This window comes from Myotis nattereri (assembly GCF_964212035.1).
Source record: "Myotis nattereri genome assembly, chromosome: 8".
Taxonomy (NCBI): domain Eukaryota; kingdom Metazoa; phylum Chordata; class Mammalia; order Chiroptera; family Vespertilionidae; genus Myotis; species Myotis nattereri.
Window position 1 is genome coordinate 12,541,585 of NC_138083.1, and position 18,917 is coordinate 12,560,501.

At 53.4% G+C, this 18,917-nt stretch overlaps 1 protein-coding gene across 1 annotated transcript; it reads right to left on the bottom strand.

Moving 5' to 3' along the window:
• Nucleotides 1-15,224: 15,224 nt before the first annotated feature.
• CEBPB (CCAAT enhancer binding protein beta) lies at nucleotides 15,225-17,097 on the bottom strand. The gene has a single exon (XM_081096929.1). The coding sequence runs from the start codon at nucleotides 16,869-16,871 to the stop codon at nucleotides 15,837-15,839; it is 1,035 nt and encodes a 344-aa protein (XP_080953055.1). The 5' UTR covers nucleotides 16,872-17,097; the 3' UTR covers nucleotides 15,225-15,836.
• Nucleotides 17,098-18,917: the final 1,820 nt, after the last annotated feature.

Below are 18,917 nucleotides of genomic sequence, written 5' to 3' on the forward strand. Positions count from 1 at the left end.
GAAACCGAGATCAGCGAGGTTAGGGATGGGGACACCTATGCCCAAAGACTGTTCCAGAACGTCTAAGGACACAGCTCAGGGGAGAGTGCCTGGCGACCTCAGTCCTGCCCAGGGCCAGCCCCTCCTTCTGAAACAATTAAGAATTTCAATACGAACCAGCAGAGCATTAAACCAAGCGCCGGCCCTCTGAGCAGGGGCGCTATGCAACTGCCCAGGAAGGCCGCCCAGTCTTGCCTCAGCCTCCCAAGAACTTTTTCAAAACCCAGCGTGGAAATTAAGACGTTTTCTGAGTATCCTTCAGAGAGCCCGAAAGCTCCTTTCTCTGCAACTTTCTACTCTGTGGCAGCTGTTTTAACAGCCGGTGTTTGCGAGGCCCACGGACAAGAGGAGCTCCCGATTCCCACAAGTAGAGAGAAGAGCAGCAGCCGCAGCTACCATTATTGAGCATTTAGTCTGTGCGGGCGCTGCGTAGAGTTTTGCATACATTTAACTCTTCAGCTCTGCTCATCGATGCTATTGGGTAGGTGTTCTCACGGGCAGGTCCTGGAAGTGGAAACTGAGGCACAGAGAGGGGAGCCACAGGTCACATAGCCAGTTAGGGGCACAGCTGGCATTTGCACCCAAACCTGTGGATCTCCAGAGCCCACACGCTGGCCCAGGAAGGAAGGCAAAGGCCAGCGATAGGCAAGCAAGGTTGGCAGAGCCACCCCGGCCAGGGAGCGGCCGGGCAGTCAGCTCCGTGCATGTGAGCTGCCGGCTGGGCCGCCCTCTGTCCCACTGCCTCCCCTCCTAGTTGGAGCCGCCAGCTCTGAGCTGAGATGGTCTTTGCCAGGCAGTGGTTTCGCCATCCCCCGCCAGGCCCTGGGGAGCCTGTGGGAGCCTAACAGGGCTGTCAGCACAGTGAGTCCAAGCCAGAGTACGGGGTAAGGAGCACACGCAGGGGTCACCCAGACCCACATTCAAATCCTGCCGCTGCCACGCACCAGGCAAGGTAACCCCTCGCTCTGAGCTCTGTGTCTTTAGGTTCTTCCCTGTGAGCCTCGGGTGCCAGGGCTGATGATCCAACTCCTTGATTCACGACATGTTGCCATCACTGTCCATGCAAGGCTCCCCTGGTCCTATTTATTTTTTCTCTTCAATCCCACTCCCCACTCCCTGCCCACCTCCTTCCCTTCGGTTTGATGTGTATCTTCCGTTCATTTTCTTTGACTTTGACTTTAACTTATGGACAGTGAAGTGCAGAAAGGGAACTTACCTCCATGAATTTTTGTCCCAATGAATGCTTACATATGGATGAATTCATGGGACCACCACCCAGGTCAGGACACAAACTTCTGCAGCAGCCCAGAAGGCTCCCGATGCCCCTTCCCCGGCACTAACACCTCTGCCCACAAAAGGAACCACTATGGCGACTTCTAGACTCGCCTGATCTGTTCCTGAAATCCGTATGAGGCATCACACTGGTCTCTTGAGTCCGGCTTCTCTCCCTCCGCACACTGCTGTTACGGAGCGTCCGTTGCGTGAATCAATAGCTTGCTCCATGGTATTGCTGACTGGTGCTCCGTTTAGAGACGTATTACAATTTGTTGATCTTCTCACTTGCTGAAAGACATCTGGTCGGTTTCCAATTCGGCTATTATAAATAAAACTGCTGCAAATATGCTTACAGGTCTTTTTGTGGACCTATATTACATTTAGCTTGGGTATTTTGAAGATCAGATCCTTTGATTTCTTTTTAAATGTATTTTGGTATAACTCTAGAACTTACAGAAAAATTACAAGACTTACAAGGGACTCCAGATAGCCTTTGCCCCGACTGTTGTATTTTCTCCTACTTCCTTCATCATTTTCCCTCTATTTATATTCTCTCTTGTACCAAATTATTTGAGAGTCGGTTGTAGATATGGTGTCCTTTGACCCCTGAACCCTGCATTATGGATCTCCTGACCCCCTGACACACACGAGTGCACGCGTGCGCGCACGCACACGCACACACACACACACACACACACACACACACAGTATTATGGAATTCAGTGTACTTGTCATCCATAAGCATTAATGTTGAGTCCACACGCCACGCTCACCATTCCATACTTGTCCCTATAAAGGTCTTACTGCTTTTCCCTGGTCCAGGGTCACACCTAGCTTCCTCCTATTGTATACAGGTTCTTTCAACAGCTCCTCTGTTTCTCCGTGACTTTCTTGTCCTTGACACTTTTGAGATTGACAGGCCAGCTATTTTGTCATGTGTCCCTCACTTGGGATTTGTCTGATGTTTCCTCGTGGCTACATTCAGGTCATGCATCTCTGCAGGGATGTAACAGAAGTGACACTGTGTTCGTCTTGTGTGTCCTGTCGGGTGGCACATGATTATGACTTGTCCATCTGCGGGAAATGGGGATGATAAAACCTCCCGCCTCCCAGAGCTGTTGCAGGGATTACAGGAGACAGAGCCCAAAGCCTGCTTTTGTAATTATTATCTCTTCTGCATTCAGAGGGAGGGCCTGGCATGAAGTGGAAGAGGAAGTAGAGGGCCGTGCCCACCCACACCTGTCTCCTGGCCCAATCCTTGCCCTGCCTCTTAGAACTTGCAACCAGGATGGAAGGAACACACAGGAGTGAGAATTCTAGTCAGATCGGCTGGAGAGCCTCGGTGCCGGCTCCTCCTGATCCCCTGAGTGACGGGAGCCTGAGCCCCTGAGAATGCAGCGGGGTTTCCCAGCATCACACAGCCAGCCGTTCAGCCTGCGGGGCTCCGTCAGGTGGCTGTTCCCTGCACACGGGGTTTTCAACTGAGGGAGATCCCTGCAGTGTCTGGAGATGTTTTTGGTTGTCATAACTGGGGTGGGGGCACTCCTGGCATCTAGCAGGTGGAAGTCATGCCACGCACAAGACAACCTCCACAGCAAGGGATGACCTTGTCCCAAATGCCAGTGGTGCCGAGGCTGAGAAGCCCCGGACCACACAGCAGGCAGCAGGCGAGTCCCTGGCCAACTCACGCTGCCCATCTTCTCCCAGGGCCCAGCTGGCTGCAAAGCAAAGGTGGTTCAGGCCCTTCCACAGTGTTCAGGCTTAGAAAGGGAGTCCCCACCGCACAAATGCGGTTTTGCTGCCTGAGCCTGTCTTTTTCTGAATCCACAAGGGTTCAAATCGGCACTGTTGGAGAGGCTTTGAGCATGTCACAGCCTCTGAAGAGCTGGGGGGGGGGAGTAAAGGGGTGTCAGGAGCCCTGGCCTGGAAATGGAGGGGATGGAGATTTTCACCACCCTTGGCAGCCAGAATACTAGGTGGGAGAGTTACACCCCGAGATCCTATCATCTTTTCTGGGCTCTGACTTTATAGTATCTGAGGTTCTACTTGCAGGCAGAGAGAAGCTAACCCTGACATGTAGCAGATTCTTATTAGATGATATGTTGAAAAAATGAATGTGATAGTAATTGATATTTACTGAGCATTTACTACGTGTCGCGCACTGTTCTAAGCACTATGCGTATATCATCTCATTTAATCTCACCACGCCCTATGAGATAGGTACTATAATTGCCATCCCATTATGCAGAAGGGGTCAATGGGGGGGAAAGGGGGACATATGTAATAATTTCAACAATAAAGATTTAATTATAAAAACATTACTGAATCCAAAGTCTGGTTACATAACTTGTGGCATAACAACCCCAGCCCAAGCTCCCTGGCTCCCTGGTCCTCCTCAAGTCAGCCCCCCTCTTTCACTGCCTTAGGGGCACTGTGTCCCCAAACCTAAGCTTGAGGCAAAGACTTAAGTCATGAAGGTCGAATATAATGGGGCCTTTTGTTTATCAAGGGCTTACTTTCCACCAAGCCCCACCCTGCACAACAATCAGGGATGTGACGAGACCCATTATACAGATGAGGAAACTGAGGCTCAGAACAGGGAGGGCACTTATTCCAGATCAAACATCTACGTGACAAAGCTGGAATATCTGACTCAGGAGCTTGACAGGGAGATAGTGAAGGAACAAATGACAACCAGGAAGAACTCTCTGGCAGGGGGACCATGGAGAGTGAACCTCAGTTCATCCCTCAACCACACTCTCTCCATCTCAGTGTCCAGACGACCTAGCGGCTAGGTCCTAGCCTGTGACAGAGGCACAGTCAATCATGTTCATCATGACAGTGTCTGCGGCTATGGGGACTTGGAGGCAACATCAGTGTCCATCACAAGGGAAATGGTTTGTTAAAATGTGGCAGATACATACAGAGGAACATCACGCATCACAGTAAAAAACAATGAATTAGAGGGACATGGAGCAATGCGGAGACATCTCGAAAGCACAGCCTTCCAGGGAGGTACACTGCCCTTGCGCAAACAGTGACTGATTCGATGTGGTTGTCCACTGTAGCACCGTGAGAGCTAAAACAAATGTTGGAAACAACCTAAATGTCTATCGAAAGAGGACTGGTTAAATAGTTATGGTACGTAATACAACGGATCACTAAAAAGAATGAGGCGGCTCTATGCTACTGATGTGAGCAGCACCCAAAATACATTATTGGATGAAAAAAGCGAAGTATAGACCAGTGTGGAAAGTGCTACATGTGTGATGTGTATAAATATCACATGCGTATGTGTGTCAGAGAGAGAGAGAGAGAGAGAGTGAGAGAGAGAGAGAGAGACTGACTGCTGGGTGACCTCTGGGGAAGGTAACTGAGAATGTGAAGGCAGGAGCTTGACTGGAATTGGAGATATCAACATAAACCTATAGTTTTCTAAGTAGATGATAAGTAGATAGATGGATAGATAGAAGATAGATAGATAGATGATAGATAGATAGATAGATAGTCATTAGATACAGTTACAGAAAGAACACAGATATAAGTGTGTATCTGTGAGTATATGCATACATGAGTTCTTAGTTCTGCTCACTGAGAGGGTCTGGGAGCAGTGACAACCCAGCAGCAATGAGCACACTTTGTGCTGGAACCTTGGTTTCTAAATACCGTTCTCCACTCAAAGGAGCCAAGGCTCCTTAGAGAAATGGCTGATTCCAGGGCTGGGGCAGAAAAAGCACCAGATGAGCCCAAAGCACCTATGCCAGAGAGTTAAGGAAGTGCTCAAAAAATGATGGTGACATGTTGAAAGGGCATGGAGCCAGCTCACACGGGCTCCCAGTGGCCATATATTGGAAAATTTGAGCATATTAATGCTTAATCACAATGTACTAAAACCTGTTTAATAAAATAGAAAGCCATGAGTCCGTACTGGTAAAAATAAATGAACCATTAGAAGTTTGATGAGGAACAGGATATTTATATAGTTCAGAAGTACCACCCCTCAAATACCTATTACTGCAAAGGGGAGGGAGGTAGCTTTACAGATGTGAAGTCTGGCAGATATCTCTTCAATCAAGTATCAGATGAGCACCATCATTCTCATCACAAGAAAAACAATTGTAACTATTGTAATGAGGTCATGGATGTTAGCTAAACTTGTGGTGACCATTTAATAATATATACATATATCAAATCATTATGGTGTACACTTTAAACGTATGTGATGTTATATGTCAATTATATCTCAATAAAGCCATCAACAATGGGACAAAGAGAAGAACACAGCATCACTTCTGTGATTTACCTGCCAAAGATGCATAACCTAAATCTAACCACGAGGAAACAACAGACAAACCCAAGGTGAGGGACATGCTACAAAATAGCTGCCTGTCATCCTCAAAAGTGTCAAGGTCATGAACTTCAAGGAGAGACCAAGGAGCTGTTCTATATTAAAGGAGACTGAAAAAGATGCAGCAACTAAATGCAATGTGATTCTGAACGAGTACTGGACACTATTAAGGTAATTGGCACTTATTAGAATGTTAATTTCCAGATTTTGATGGTTATGTTGTGGTTAGAGAGAAAATGTCTCTGTATCTCAAAGTTTTAGGAAATAATAAGGCAACAGGTCAGCAGTTTATTCTCAAATAATTCAAGAAAAAAAAAAGAGCTTCTTTGGACTTTTTTTGTAACTTTTCTAAAAATGTGAGATCTATTTCTAAATAAAATATGCTATAGATTGAATGTTTGTGTCCACCAAAATCCATGTATTAAAATAGCCCAATGTGATGGTTTGGGGAGGTGGGGGTCTTTGGAAGGTGATTAGGTCATGAGGGTGGAGGCCTTGTGAATGGAATTAGTGCCCTTATATAAGGGACCCCAGCCCGACCCATGTGGTTCAGTGGTTGAGCATCAACCCACGAACCAAGAGGCCCCCGGTTTGATTCCTGGTCAGGGCACACGCCTGGGTTTGCGGGCTCTACCCGCTGGAGGAGGAGAGGGGCATACCAGGAGGAAGCCAATCAATTATGTTTCTCTCTCATCAATGTTTCTATCTCTTTATCCCTCTCCGTTCCTCTCTCTCTCTCTCTGAAAATAATAAATAAATAAGTAAATAAATAGGACCCCAAATCACTCCTGTGCCCCTTTGCCATGTGAAGACAGAGCATCTATGAATTAGGAAGCAGGTCCTTAAATCTGCTAGCAAGTTGATTTTGAACATCTCAGAATCCAGAATGGTGAGAGATAAATTTCGGTTGTTTATGTAAGCCACCAAGATTATGGTATTCTGTTTGAGCAGACCAAACTGACTAAGATAGAAAGTTTATTTTAAACAGAAAAAAAGTAAGAAGTTGAATAATGTCTAGTATTGAATACCATGAACAGGAATTAAAACACATACTCATAGCATTTCCTATGAGTCAGCAAGGCACTCCCAAAACATGCCCAACTGAAACACGTACATATGTTCACCAAAAGACATGTGTGCTAGAGTGTTCATCACAGCCCCATTCTAAAGAGCTAAAAGCTGGAAACGACCCCCATGTCCCTCAGCAAGGAAATGTACAGGTGGGCAAAAGTAGGTTTACTGTTGTTCATATGGAAAATAATACAATAATTAATAAAGAATAATTTAAGAGTAAACTCTGTTTCGCATACTCGCAGCTGTAGAGCTACTTTTGCCCACTCCTGTATTGTGTCTGTCCAAGCAATGAAATTCTATTCGGTAACAAAAAAGCAACAAACCCTGATAGGTACACTCAACAACTTGAGCAAATGTTACAGTTACAATATTGAATAAAAGAAGTCAGATATAAAAGAATACGTGGTGTCATTCCACTTATATTTTCAGAAATAGGCAAAATGAATGTTTGCTGTTAGAAATCAGGATAACGGCCGAAACCGGTTTGGCTCAGTGGATAGAGCGTCGGCCTGCGGACTGAAAGGTCCCAGGTTTGATTCCGGTCAAGGGCATGTACCTGGGTTGCGGGCATATCCCCAGTAGGAGATGTGCAGGAGGCAGCTGATCGATGTTTCTCTCTCATCGATGTTTCTAACTCTCTATCTCTCTCCCTTCCTCTCTGTAAAAAATCAATAAAATATATTTAAAAAAAAAAAGAAATCAGGATAACGATCGCCCTTAGGTGGGGGTGGTGACTGGGAGGGGCATCTGGGGTGCTGGAGGGTCTGTCTCTGTATCTGGACTCAGGTTACATGAGGGGCTCCAGACAGGGAAAATCATGAGCTGTGTGCCTATATCATGTGCATTTCCCTGTGTGTGTATATTTCACTTAGAAGAAAAGACATAAAATAACGGATGGCGCCCACTTGGCGGTGGGTGCTGTGAGGAGTGGTGGGATGGGTGCAGGGAGCTGGCAGGAAGGAGGAACATCAAGCAAAAGGCAATGCAAGGGCTGATGGCAAGTAGAATTCGCTAAACGCTCTGCACCTAAGTTTCAAGGCCAAAGGAGTGGAAGGATCCCGTGATCCGCGTGTCCCTCACCAACACCCAAGGCGAACTTGGTGACAGGCTCCATTTAGCATGAGAGGACAAAGGCCTGCCTTGAGTATGGTACCCACGCCCCAGGTGGACCAAGCCTGTGCCCGTCCCCCCTCCTCCACAGCTTGCCGATGCCCACCCACCAGTTTCTCTGAAGAGCCCTCCTCCTCCCTAGCCACCTCCGTCCCCTCCAGGGCTCCAGGGCTGGGGCCTGAGAGGCAGGGATCTGGTGACAGCTATAAAAGTAAAAGCTCTCCTGCCCAGCTCCCTGGCCTACAGACTCACCTCGCAGAGGTCCCAGCTGGGCTGGCCCCAGGCAGGCTGGCAAAGGGCTCAGTGGAGCAGGTGGTGGCAGCAGCAGCATGGGGCAGAGGGGTTATTCGGGGTGGTGAGGTATCTGGTCCCAGTGTAGCTGCCATCACACTCTGTGAGCTGCCGCAGGGCGGACCCCCTTCGTCTCCAAGCTGAGGGCCTCCTTGGTGGATCTCATACGGAGGGTGGGGAGCAGGATTTAAGCTCACAAGAGTTATCACAAGTGCCTGGCCGGCATGGCTTAGGGGTTGAGTGTCGACCTATGGACCAGGAGGTCACAGTTCGATTCCCGGACATGTGGGCTCGATCCCCAGTGTGGGGCATGCAGGAGGCAGCGGATCAATGATTCTCTCTCGTCATCGATGTTTCTATCTCCCTCTCCCTTCCTCTCTGAAATCAATAAAAAATTATTTTTAAAAAAAGTTATCAGAAGAGATTCTGTCCACTCCAAGGGCCTGGTTCATGCCTGTCCTGACCCACAGTGCGGTTTCAGAGTCTTGGGGGAGACAGGTACCTGAAGACAGGCAGAACAGCGTCAGGGCAGATGTCTTCGTGCATTACTTCTGCGATTAAAATGAATTAAAAGAAACGTTTCCGCCACATCTGATGCCAGTTATTCTTCCTAACCAAAGTGCAAGCCCTTCGTTGTGTGTTTATGTGTAATAGTGTCAGTAGAACACCCTCAGACGAGGAAGCACTGAGGCACCACTAGGAAACGCAGGAACCAAAACAGCTCATACAAGTTAATTCTGTTTTGGCAAATGTATCAGAAACAGATTCAGCTACCAGTAATATGAAGACAAAATGACAGAGACCTCAATAAGCACAGATTTATTTTTGTATCAGGTAAACAAGGCCAGAGCAAGGCAGGCAAGGACCTGTGTGGCTGGCTGCTCCACCACCACCAAGAACCCAAGAGCCACCCTAGCCGGTTTGGCTCAGTGGATAGAGCATCAGCCTGCGGACCAAAGGGTCCCGGGTTTGATTCTGGTCAAGGGCACGTACTTGATTGCAGGCTCTTCCCTGGGCCCTGGGCAGGGCTCGTGCAGGAGGCAACCAATCCATCTGTTTCTCTCACATGGATGTTTCTCTCTGTTTTTCCCTCCCTCTTCCCCTCTCCCTGAAAATCAACAGAAAAATATCCTTGGGTGAGGATTTAAAAAAAAAGAAGCCAAGAGCCTTTTATCTTCTGGTTTCACCACCTTCACGACGTGACTCCTATTGCTTCAATGTCTGCCTCATGGTTCAAGATGGCCCTGAAGCTCTGGCCATCACATCTGAGTTCCAGGGAGAACAGAGAAAAAAGTCATGGAGGAAAAGGGGATTGCAGAGGAGAGAGGGAAAAGGGAATGTCTCTCATAGCTGAGTCAGCCCCGTTAAAGAGCCTCCCTGGACACCTCACCTATAGCTTCTAATTATACCACACTGGTCATCTCTAGCTGCAAGAGAAGCTGGAAAATGTCGTCTTCACTAGGGTACTTACCCCAGTAATAGAGGGGTGCTAGTGCTAAGGAAGAAGAAGATATGTATGAGTATCAAACAGGAACATTAGCTATAACGACATAAAAATACACATGGCATGAAAATTCTAGAAGGCCACACACAGAGTGTTCTCTCTCTAATCATTCTGTGTGAATTAACCTATCAAATCGTTACAAAACTCTGGAAGGAATTTTATTCTCTTCTTATTACAGATGGGGAAACTGTAATAAGATACAGTCACCTGTCCCAGATCAGAACTAGCCAAAGTGTAGCACCTGGGCTCTTGACCCACCAAAATAGTAATGATGTCATTAATAATGATGATGACAAATATGGTGTGCTGGCACTGCTCGAGAAACATGTTACAATGATTAACTCATTTAATCCTCACAACAATCCTAGGAGGCAGTCACTATTCCATTGTATAAATAAGGAAACGGAGGCACAGAGAGGTGAAGTGACTTGCCCAAGGTCACACAGCGAGTGTTAGCAGGGTTTATTTCCAGATAGTGGAATTACAGGTGCTTTTTATGTCCTTTTTTGATACTCCATTCTCCAACCCTCCCACCACAATTGTGCATTACTTAGGAAATCAAGTAAAAACAGCCTCCTACCTGCCCCCCGCCCACTCCCCACCACTCCCACCCCAGAGGCCTCAGAGAGGCCTGGCCCTGCCTCCCTCTCCAGCCTCCTCTCTCTCCCTCCTCAGTGCCCTCTCCCCTGCAGTCACGCTTCCCAAAGAACTCTCCCTCTCTTGGCTCCCAGCCTTTGCTCCTCTGGTACCCGCCTCCTGGCATGCCCTTCCCCTCATTCCTGCCTGGTGAACAGCTCCTCATGGCTCCAGGCCCTGGGTCAGAGGCTCCTCACCCACAAGGTCCCTTGGGCCCAGGCAGGGGGCCTCCCTGTGCCCTTCACCCACTGCACTCTGCCTCCTCCAGAGACCAGGCGGCCTGTTTTGTCCCATCAACAAACTTGTCAAGGGCTTTCTGGGTGCCAGGCCTTGGCATGGGCACCTAGTCATTCATCCTCAAAACAACCTCTCTCCGCCTCACCCCGGCCTCTCCAGCCCCTGCACGAAGGCCCCTCTGTCCTCCTCTCCTCACCCCACCCTGGCTGCCTCTGCTCTGTCCACACTGAGCTCTGTCCTGTCTCAGGGCCTTTGCACCTGCGGCTCCTTCTGCCCAAAATGCTAACTACCCTTTCCAGTCACCCTCCGCCACTGCCCCCAAGGCCGGTATCACAATCTAAAATCAACTTGCCAATGTACTGCTTGTTGCACATCTCCAGCCAGAATGGCCGCTCCAGGGGCGGGAGGACCACCTAGGGTTCAGAGTGGGTGCTCCCCTGACCCTGGCTGCCTGTGTGCACAGAAGCCGGCACTGCTCTGCACTCACAGGGGAGGGAGCCCAGGCCCACATCAGCCAAGCATCTTGCCCCAAGGTCACGCAGTAAGTACAGAGCAAAGCTCAGAGCTCCCCCACCATCTTACCCTGAAATGCTACTGAGCTCGCAGTTTGCCCATCTGTTCCCCCACAACGCAGTGACCCGCAGACAGAAGAGCGGCTCAGCCTGAGGCTAACACAGAGCTGGATTCGAATTCCAACGTCTCCCCTTGGTGGGCTAGTGACCGTCTTTCTCAAAGCCTCGGTCCCGCTCTGTGAAATGGGCTTGCTCCCTCGGGGCTCCGGAGGACACCAGGAGGGGCTCAAACTCCAACCGTCTGGAGCCTCAGAACCCCCACCCCCAGCCCCCAGCCCACCCTGGCCTCCCTCTCTGCCCTGTTCATGGCCACAGTCAAAGCAAGGTTGAAAACCCCCAGTGAGGCACAGATGGCCAGCTGGGGTCACTGGGACTCGGGAGGTCAGCCAAGGTAAGAAAGGATAAAGCGGGGGGCGGGGGGGAGGGCAGAAAAACAGAGCAAATGAGAGGTTTAGGGTTATGGCGGGGAAGCAGGAGACAAAGGCCTCTCGGGTTCAAATATGACGTGTGAATTCAAACCTCACACCAGTCCCTCACTCACCAGCTGTTGGGCCAGTGACTTGGCCGCTCTGTGCCTCGGTTTCCCCAACTACGGAAGGGGGACGATCAACAGCACCGATGTTAATGTGAGGATAAGGCACATAAAACACGCACAGTGACACCTGGGGAGGAGTGAGTGCTCGATCAACAAGGCTCTTCCCCCTTCACACCTCACCTCAACCAGGCATCTGCGGGATGCCATCTCCTAGGCGAGGCCTTCCCGGACCTCCCCACCCCTCCCTGCCCCACTTTCCTTCCTTCCTTCCGAGCCCTTGCCTCCACCTGTCATTATCTTGTTCCTGTTATTGGATACCTAGTCTGTCTCCCCCTATAAATTGTCGCCTCCATCTTAGTCACCGCTTGTCCCCAGAACCCAGCATAGGTCCTGCGCATAGCAGGTGCTCAAAATGCTTACTGAACAAATGAAAAAAAAAAAAAAAACTGGACAAATAAATGTCTTAGAGACGAGGATAAAACAGCCCCAGGGAGGTCTAGAGAGGACTTCAGGAGGGGAGGAAACATTTGTTAGGTGTTTCCATGGAGCCTAAACTCCATCTAAAGTCCACCTTCTCTTTCCTACTCCACTTCCACCGGAGTAGGAAAGCTGTGCAACCTTGGACAGCTCACTTCCCCTCTCTGAGCCTGTTTGCTTGGCAGGAAAATGCCAAGAGCAACGCCGAGACCTCCAAGGGACTGATTACACTGGCCGCACACCCTGAGCACAGGGCCTGGCAGCCAGCAGTGTCTCCAGCTTTCCTTTCTGACACCCACTTTTCTCCTTGGTTAAGATCACTAGGCCATGGGGCAGTTGCATAAGATGATGAGGTGTGAACGTGTTTTGTCAACTCTCCTGTCCTGAGCAAACACTGGCTGGGGCTCCCAGCTCGCCTCAGTGGTCAACCCCACCAAATGGGCCTGTGGTTCTCCGACAGAAGGAAGGATCCCGCCTGGGAGTGGTGCCTTGCACGCTGTAAGCACTGAACTTGTTTCCACTATTAGTCCTAACTTGTCCGTGCCCTCCTGGGCCCCCCTTTTTCTTCATCCCATCCTACTCTTTTACTTTTTTTCTTTCTTTTTTCCTTCCTTTTAGGGGGAGAGAGAGAGAAGGTGTACGGGACAACGCTTCAACCAACTGAGCCACACTGGTCAGGGCTACCCTTTCTTGTTACCTGGCTTTGGAATGATCTGGTCCCCGCAAGCCTTTAGCCCTCCTAGCCGAGGATCCACAGGGCAGGTATCCCCCAGTCTGTGACATTTCCGGAAGTCCTCTGGGCACAGCTCTGTCCACCCTGTTCCCACATCAGAGCCCTCAACCTGGTAACTATTTGTCCCAGCCCTCTTCAGCGGCCGTCAGATGGGCTCAGGTTCAAATCCCCTTTCTGTTGCTTCCAAACTGTGAAACCATGTGCAAGTCACTTAACTATGGTGCTTGAGGTGCCTGAGCACGGGACCAGGCCAGGCGCCCCTCCAGGTAGGGCCCAGGATTTAGGGCAGGAAGCCAGATTCCCAGCCCAAGCTTTCCCCAGAGACCTGGCATCTTATAGCTGGCTCCACCCCTGTTCCCCCTTGAGCACTAATACCCCTTCTGCGGGCCTCGGTTTACTTCTGTAAGGTGGGTGTAATACCTTCCGTGGATGTTATGTCGGTTAGAGCAGGACACGAGTGTGTAAGGGGCTGCGCTCCAGGCTGGCCATGAGGGGAGCCTGGGTGCCCCTGTTGGACCACGCTGCTCCCCTCTCGCCTCCTCTGTGTCTTCTGCAAAATGGGTGAGCAGCAGCCACCAGCCACCTCTCAGTGACAAAGGGGAGAGCAGGGATTGGAGAGATTCATTCCGGAACTGTGACACCCCCTCCCCCTCCCAAAGACTGAGCCACCGCCTCCCCTAGGTCCACAGTCCCGGCCTTTGCACTCCAGCAGGTAAATCCTAGAGGGAGTTGAGCAGATGTGCTGCTGTTGGTACTGGACTGGATTGGAGGCTCCAGGGTCCTGGCCAGCCACCTGGCCACCCAGGGCAGCGGGGAGACCTGCTCAGAGCCACACTGGAGGCCCGGGCCCGGAGTGAGGTTCTCTCTGCCCAGCACTCTGCACAGCCCTCGCACAAACAGGGGACACTAGCATTAGGGAGGTAGAGATTGTCTTGATCCTCAGCTCCATAACAGTGGGGGCTGAGTGTGTCTGTCCCCCTCGTCCCAGGCTCCCAAAGGGAAAGGGAGGGGAAACGCATTCTGCTGTCCTCGAAACACAGTATCAACAGCTGCTCCCCAAAACCCCAGGCTGCCCCAGGCCGTTGGCAAAATAATATATGAACCCCCCATTTCACCCCCCACTGCGGAGTTCCTAGGGCAGGGGGACCCCAAACCACTTTCTGGCCCACAGGGATTTGACGGCCAAAAACGACTCTAAAAACAGGCCCCATAATAGTACCCAACTCTCCGAAGGCTGTGAAGTTTAAATGAAATGGGGCAAGTCCAGGGTTTACCGGACGCCTGGCCCTTGGCAAGTGCTCACCACACTCACTGCACTGCAGACTGGGGTGCCACATGCCAAGAGCCTCCCAGTGAAAATAATAACAAGAGCAACGGCTTATATAACACCCCTGGCGTGCCAGGCACCGCAGGACGCCCTACGTGTATCCACTAACCCCTCTGTCTACATCCTCAACTCTCAGGAATGCTGTCCAGAGCTGGAATGGGGGTGTGGGTGCAGTGAAAAGAGGCGGGAGGCTATCAGAGGGCAGGGACGAGGAAGCCTTGCCAGGGGCTGTTTCTGTCCCAGGGAATCGGGAACAGGGGCCCCCAGTTCAAACCGAGGCTCAGCCACCTTGAACAAGCAGGTGAGGCTGGCCTCGGGGTCCACATCTGGGCAGCGGGCGGTGGTGAGTCTCCCACTCCCAGGAAAGGGAGTGGACGTGCGGGAACCCTTCCCCCCACCTCCCTCCATCTGGCCGGGCTTCTCGCCTCCTGCCAGACAGGGACACCCAAACGGGCCAGGGACACACAACACAAGCTCGCCCACACATCCAGGCTCCTCTCTTAAAATATATATACACACAAAGTATTTTTTAAACAGCCCAACCCACTACACTTACCAAACGAATCTGCCCCAACCTGGGCTCAGCAGGACCAAGACCTGTGCCCCCTCCTCCGGCAATCACAGGCCCTAAACCCTGTGCAGGGTCACAGATCTCCAGGTCCCTCCAAACCCAAACCTAGAACTCAGGACCTGCCAGAGGCCCTGGACCCCCTCCCCAAACGGGGTTCCCAGTCATTCCTCCCCAGCACCCAGGGGCCCTGAGTCACCCTGAAAGCCTAGCCCAGCACTCTTCTGCTCCTCCCTCCCCCCCCCCACCCCGCAGTGCTGGTACCCCCACCTCCAAGCAGAGACCATGGGGGAGTAGCAGAGGAGAAAAACCAGCTGCAACACCCCCACCCAACCGCAAAAAAAGCCAAAAATATTAGCAGCCCCCACGCACAACATCCCCCTCCCCCCCCCACACACACACACCAGAAAAGCAAAAATAAAATCATAGAAATCCAAAATGAAGGGGGAAAAAAGAGAAAGCCAACTACTGCCCCCAAAAGGCTTTTTAACCATTCTCAAAAAAAAAAAAAGTTTATTAAAAGTGTTCTTAATGCTTGAAACGGAAAAAGATTCCCAAATATACAGACGCCTCTTTTCTCATAGAAATAGATTATTTTTATAATACAAAAAAAAAGACCAAAAAAACAACAACAACAACATCAACAGCAACAACCCGGTGGACCATCTTTAAGCGATTACTCAGGGCCCGGCTGACAGTTAGTTACACGTGGGTTGCGTCAGTCCCGTGTACACACGCGTTCAGCCATGTTGAAGCCGATTGCATCAACTTCGATACCGGCCCGCCCGCCGGCGCCTGGACACGGGGCAGAGGGAGAGCCAGAGTTTATCATTCATCTGTACACATAGACATTTCTTCTTTAAATATCACGGGCGGGCGCCCATCTGCAGGTGCGGCTGGTTCGGACAAAAATATAGATATATATATAATAAAATATTAAAGTTACCGACGAGCTCCCCGCGCTGCCAAGTGCCCCAGTGCCAAAGTTTTGCCGGCGCCACCACGGGCGGGGGCGGGAGCGGGAGCGCGGGCGCTTCCCGGAGTCTCGCGGCCGCCGCGCGCCCGGCAGCGCGGAGGCCGGCCGACAGGGGGACGCGCGCGGGGGCCGCGCTAGCAGTGGCCGGAGGAGGCGAGCAAGGGCTCGGGCAGCTGCTTGAACAAGTTCCGAAGGGTGCTGAGCTCGCGGGACAGCTGCTCCACCTTCTTCTGCAGCCGCTCGTTCTCGGCCGTGAGCTCCAGGACCTTGTGCTGCGTCTCCAGGTTGCGCATCTTGGCCTTGTCGCGGCTCTTGCGCACCGCGATGTTGTTGCGCTCGCGCCGGATCTTGTATTCGTCGCTGTGCTTGTCCACGGTCTTCTTGGCCTTGCTCTTGACCTGCGAGGGCGCCGGCGCCGCCCCCCCGTAGCAGGCAGCCGGGGGCGCCTTGGCGTCGGCGGGGCTTGGCGTGCCGGGCGGGCTGGACGACGAGGACGTGGACAGGCTCCCGCTGCTGCCGCTCGGCACCGCCTGGTAGCCGAGGTAGGCGCGCAGCGCGTACGGGAAGCCGGCCGCCATGCCTGCGCCGCCGCCGCCCGGCGCTCCGGCCTCCTCCTTCCGCTTGCAGTCCGCGGGCTCGAAGCCCGGCTCCGCCTTGAGCTCGGAGGGCTGCGGCGGCGGCGGCGGGGGCGGCGGGTGCAGGGGCGCGAAGCAGCCGGGATGCAGCGCGCCTTTGGCGGCCCCCAGGCGCCCCAGGCTCACGTAGCCGTACTCGGCCGCCTTCTTGCAGTTCTTGCCCCCGTAGTCGTCGGAGAAGAGGTCGGAGAGGAAGTCGTGGTGCTGCCCGGAGGAGGCGGGCGCGGGGGCGGGCGCGGGAGGAGCCGCCTCGAAGGTGTCCGTGGCCGTGGCCGGGGCCTGCGGCGCGCCCAGCGGCTCCAGGTACGGGCTGAAGTCGATGGCGCGCTCGTGGTCTCCGATGCTACCCAGCTCGCCGGCGGGGGGGCGCGGCCCGGGTCTGGCCGCGGGGGGCGCCGCGGGGGCCGCCTTGCCACCGTACGCAGCAGCCAAGCAGTCCGCCTCGTAGTAGAAGTTGGCCACTTCCATGGATTTAAAGGCAGGTGGCGGCGGCAGGGGGAGACATGCTGGGTCCCAGGCCACCAGGCGTTGCATGAACGCGGGTGCCCGGGGAGGGGGCTGGGGGCTGCCCGCTCCGGCCGGCCCGCAGGTGGCGCGGCCTCCTCGCTGCGAACTGTGGCCGCTGTGTGGCCGCTTCGCTTCTGCCGCCGCCGCTCTGCTGCTGCTACTGCTGCTGCCGCTGCTGGGGTGGCTGCTACTAGTGCGGGGGCTGGCTGCTGGACCCTCTGGTAGGTCCCCTTCCCGGTCCCGTGCGCGGCTCTGACTCGCTAAAGTTTCTCCGGAGCCCGGTTATTTATAAGGCGGCGCATGGCAACGGTGCGTCACTGGCGGCCGCCCCGGCCCCTCCCGCGGCCGCCGGGACACAGCCGCGCCGTGGCCGCCTGAGACCCCCGAGAGGTCGGCCGCCTGACGGAAAACCAGGAGCGCACGCTTTGGGGGTCCCCTAGCCCCGGAGGGCGGCCTAAACGCCCCCTGCCCACTCCCACCCGGCTGACCTGGGATTGGGAGCAAGAAGGGGAGGCGCGACCCCGCCCCCGGACCGCCCCCTCTGGGCTTGGAGGAGGTACTGAAAGTGGGAGGGAACCCAGGGAGGGGGCAACGCGATCGACTTACCCCACCCGAATCGCGGCGGCGGCCCGCCCCCTGCTGGAGAAGGCGGCGGCTTCAGGGTCAGCGGCGCCCAGCCCCGGCGCACCACAGAGAAGGTACTGCCCAGGCGGGAGCCTGGAGACCTCAACCCCGAGCTCTGCCTCCTGGAGAGGTGAGCATCTCCCCTCCTCTTCCTCGGACGCGGCTCTGCCCCTAAACTTGCCCCCATCCCCAGTTCTTGGAAGGAAGGGATTCCACTCCTGTGATGACTCCCCTCTCAAAGCCACCTCCAATACGAGTGTGTGTGGGGGGGGTGGGGGGGCGGTTGGAGGAGAAGGAGGTCAGGGGGGGCGCGCTCCACTGGGCCTAGGCGGGTTAGGACCCCCCACCCCACCCCAGCCTCCTCACCTGCCACACCTGGGTCTTCTCCAGCCCCACCCCAACCTGACCTGGGCCCCAGGAAGGTGGAAAGGGACAGAGTACTTGGCTCTGCCACACTGGGTGACCTTGGGCAAGTCACTTCACTTCTCTGAGGTTCCATGAAGGTGTCCTTACTGTTATTAGCTGTATGACTGTCTCCACCACAGATGCCCAAGAGGCTTAGTGTAGGTCCATTGGGGATGCGTATCAGAAAGAAGGGCCTCTCCCAGAGAGTTCAGAGGGCCCAGGGGCCTCACACACCCGAGGTCACGCGGCCTCATGTCCCCCATTAGTCTCAAAAGGAAAGCCCTTATCTGAGTGCACGAAGACCTATTTGCCCACCCACGGCCACTAAACCTGTTTCTGAGGCTGGTGGGGAGGGGGTCAAGCCAGGCCCCCTGGGAACCAGGCAGGAGAGAAAAGGGACTTCCCCCATATTCACCAAGTCCCTACCATGCATTGCGGGTGGGCCTGGACCCAGGGTTCACTTTTTCACCCTGACAGCAGGAGGCTTCTACTGCCCCTGGGTCACAGCTGGGCAAAACGCATGGCCCGTCCTGAATTTAAATGTGTATGAGGCCCTCCCTGTTGAGTGGGCTCAAGCAGCCCCTTGCCCTCTCCAGCCCCATTCCTAGGCCATTTGAGCAGCTCCTTGGGCCCACCCCTCTGTTACTCAGGCCCAGGCAAGAGCTCCCAGCCTGCCTGGGGCTGACCCCCGGCCCACTGACCCCAGCCCCGGCCCTGGCGGGCAAGCAGGCATTGCTCAACTTGCAGCGTTATCTGCTGAGCTGGGGTGACCTCTGCCCTGGAGAGCTGGAGAAATGACATCTCCAGGCACCCTTGGGGGGTGGAGGGCAGGGAGGGACGGGATGAAACACTGACCCAGCCTGCTGGCTTTGTGGGCCTTCCCACTGCTAAGGAAGGATCCAAGGCCCCAGGGCCACCCAGCCAGCCTTCTAAGATGCCTGTAGGACACTCAGGACTGAGCTTGTAGCCCACCGCCTCCAAGAGGCCCTCCCTGCTCCACCTGCTGGAGAACTTCCTTCCTAGCCCTTATCTCCAGCTACCATT

Excerpts from the sequence above, each read along its gene's own strand:
- CEBPB (XM_081096929.1), bottom strand. The coding sequence starts at position 16,871 with ATGCAACGCCTGGTGGCCTGGGACCCAGCATGTCTCCCCCTGCCGCCG.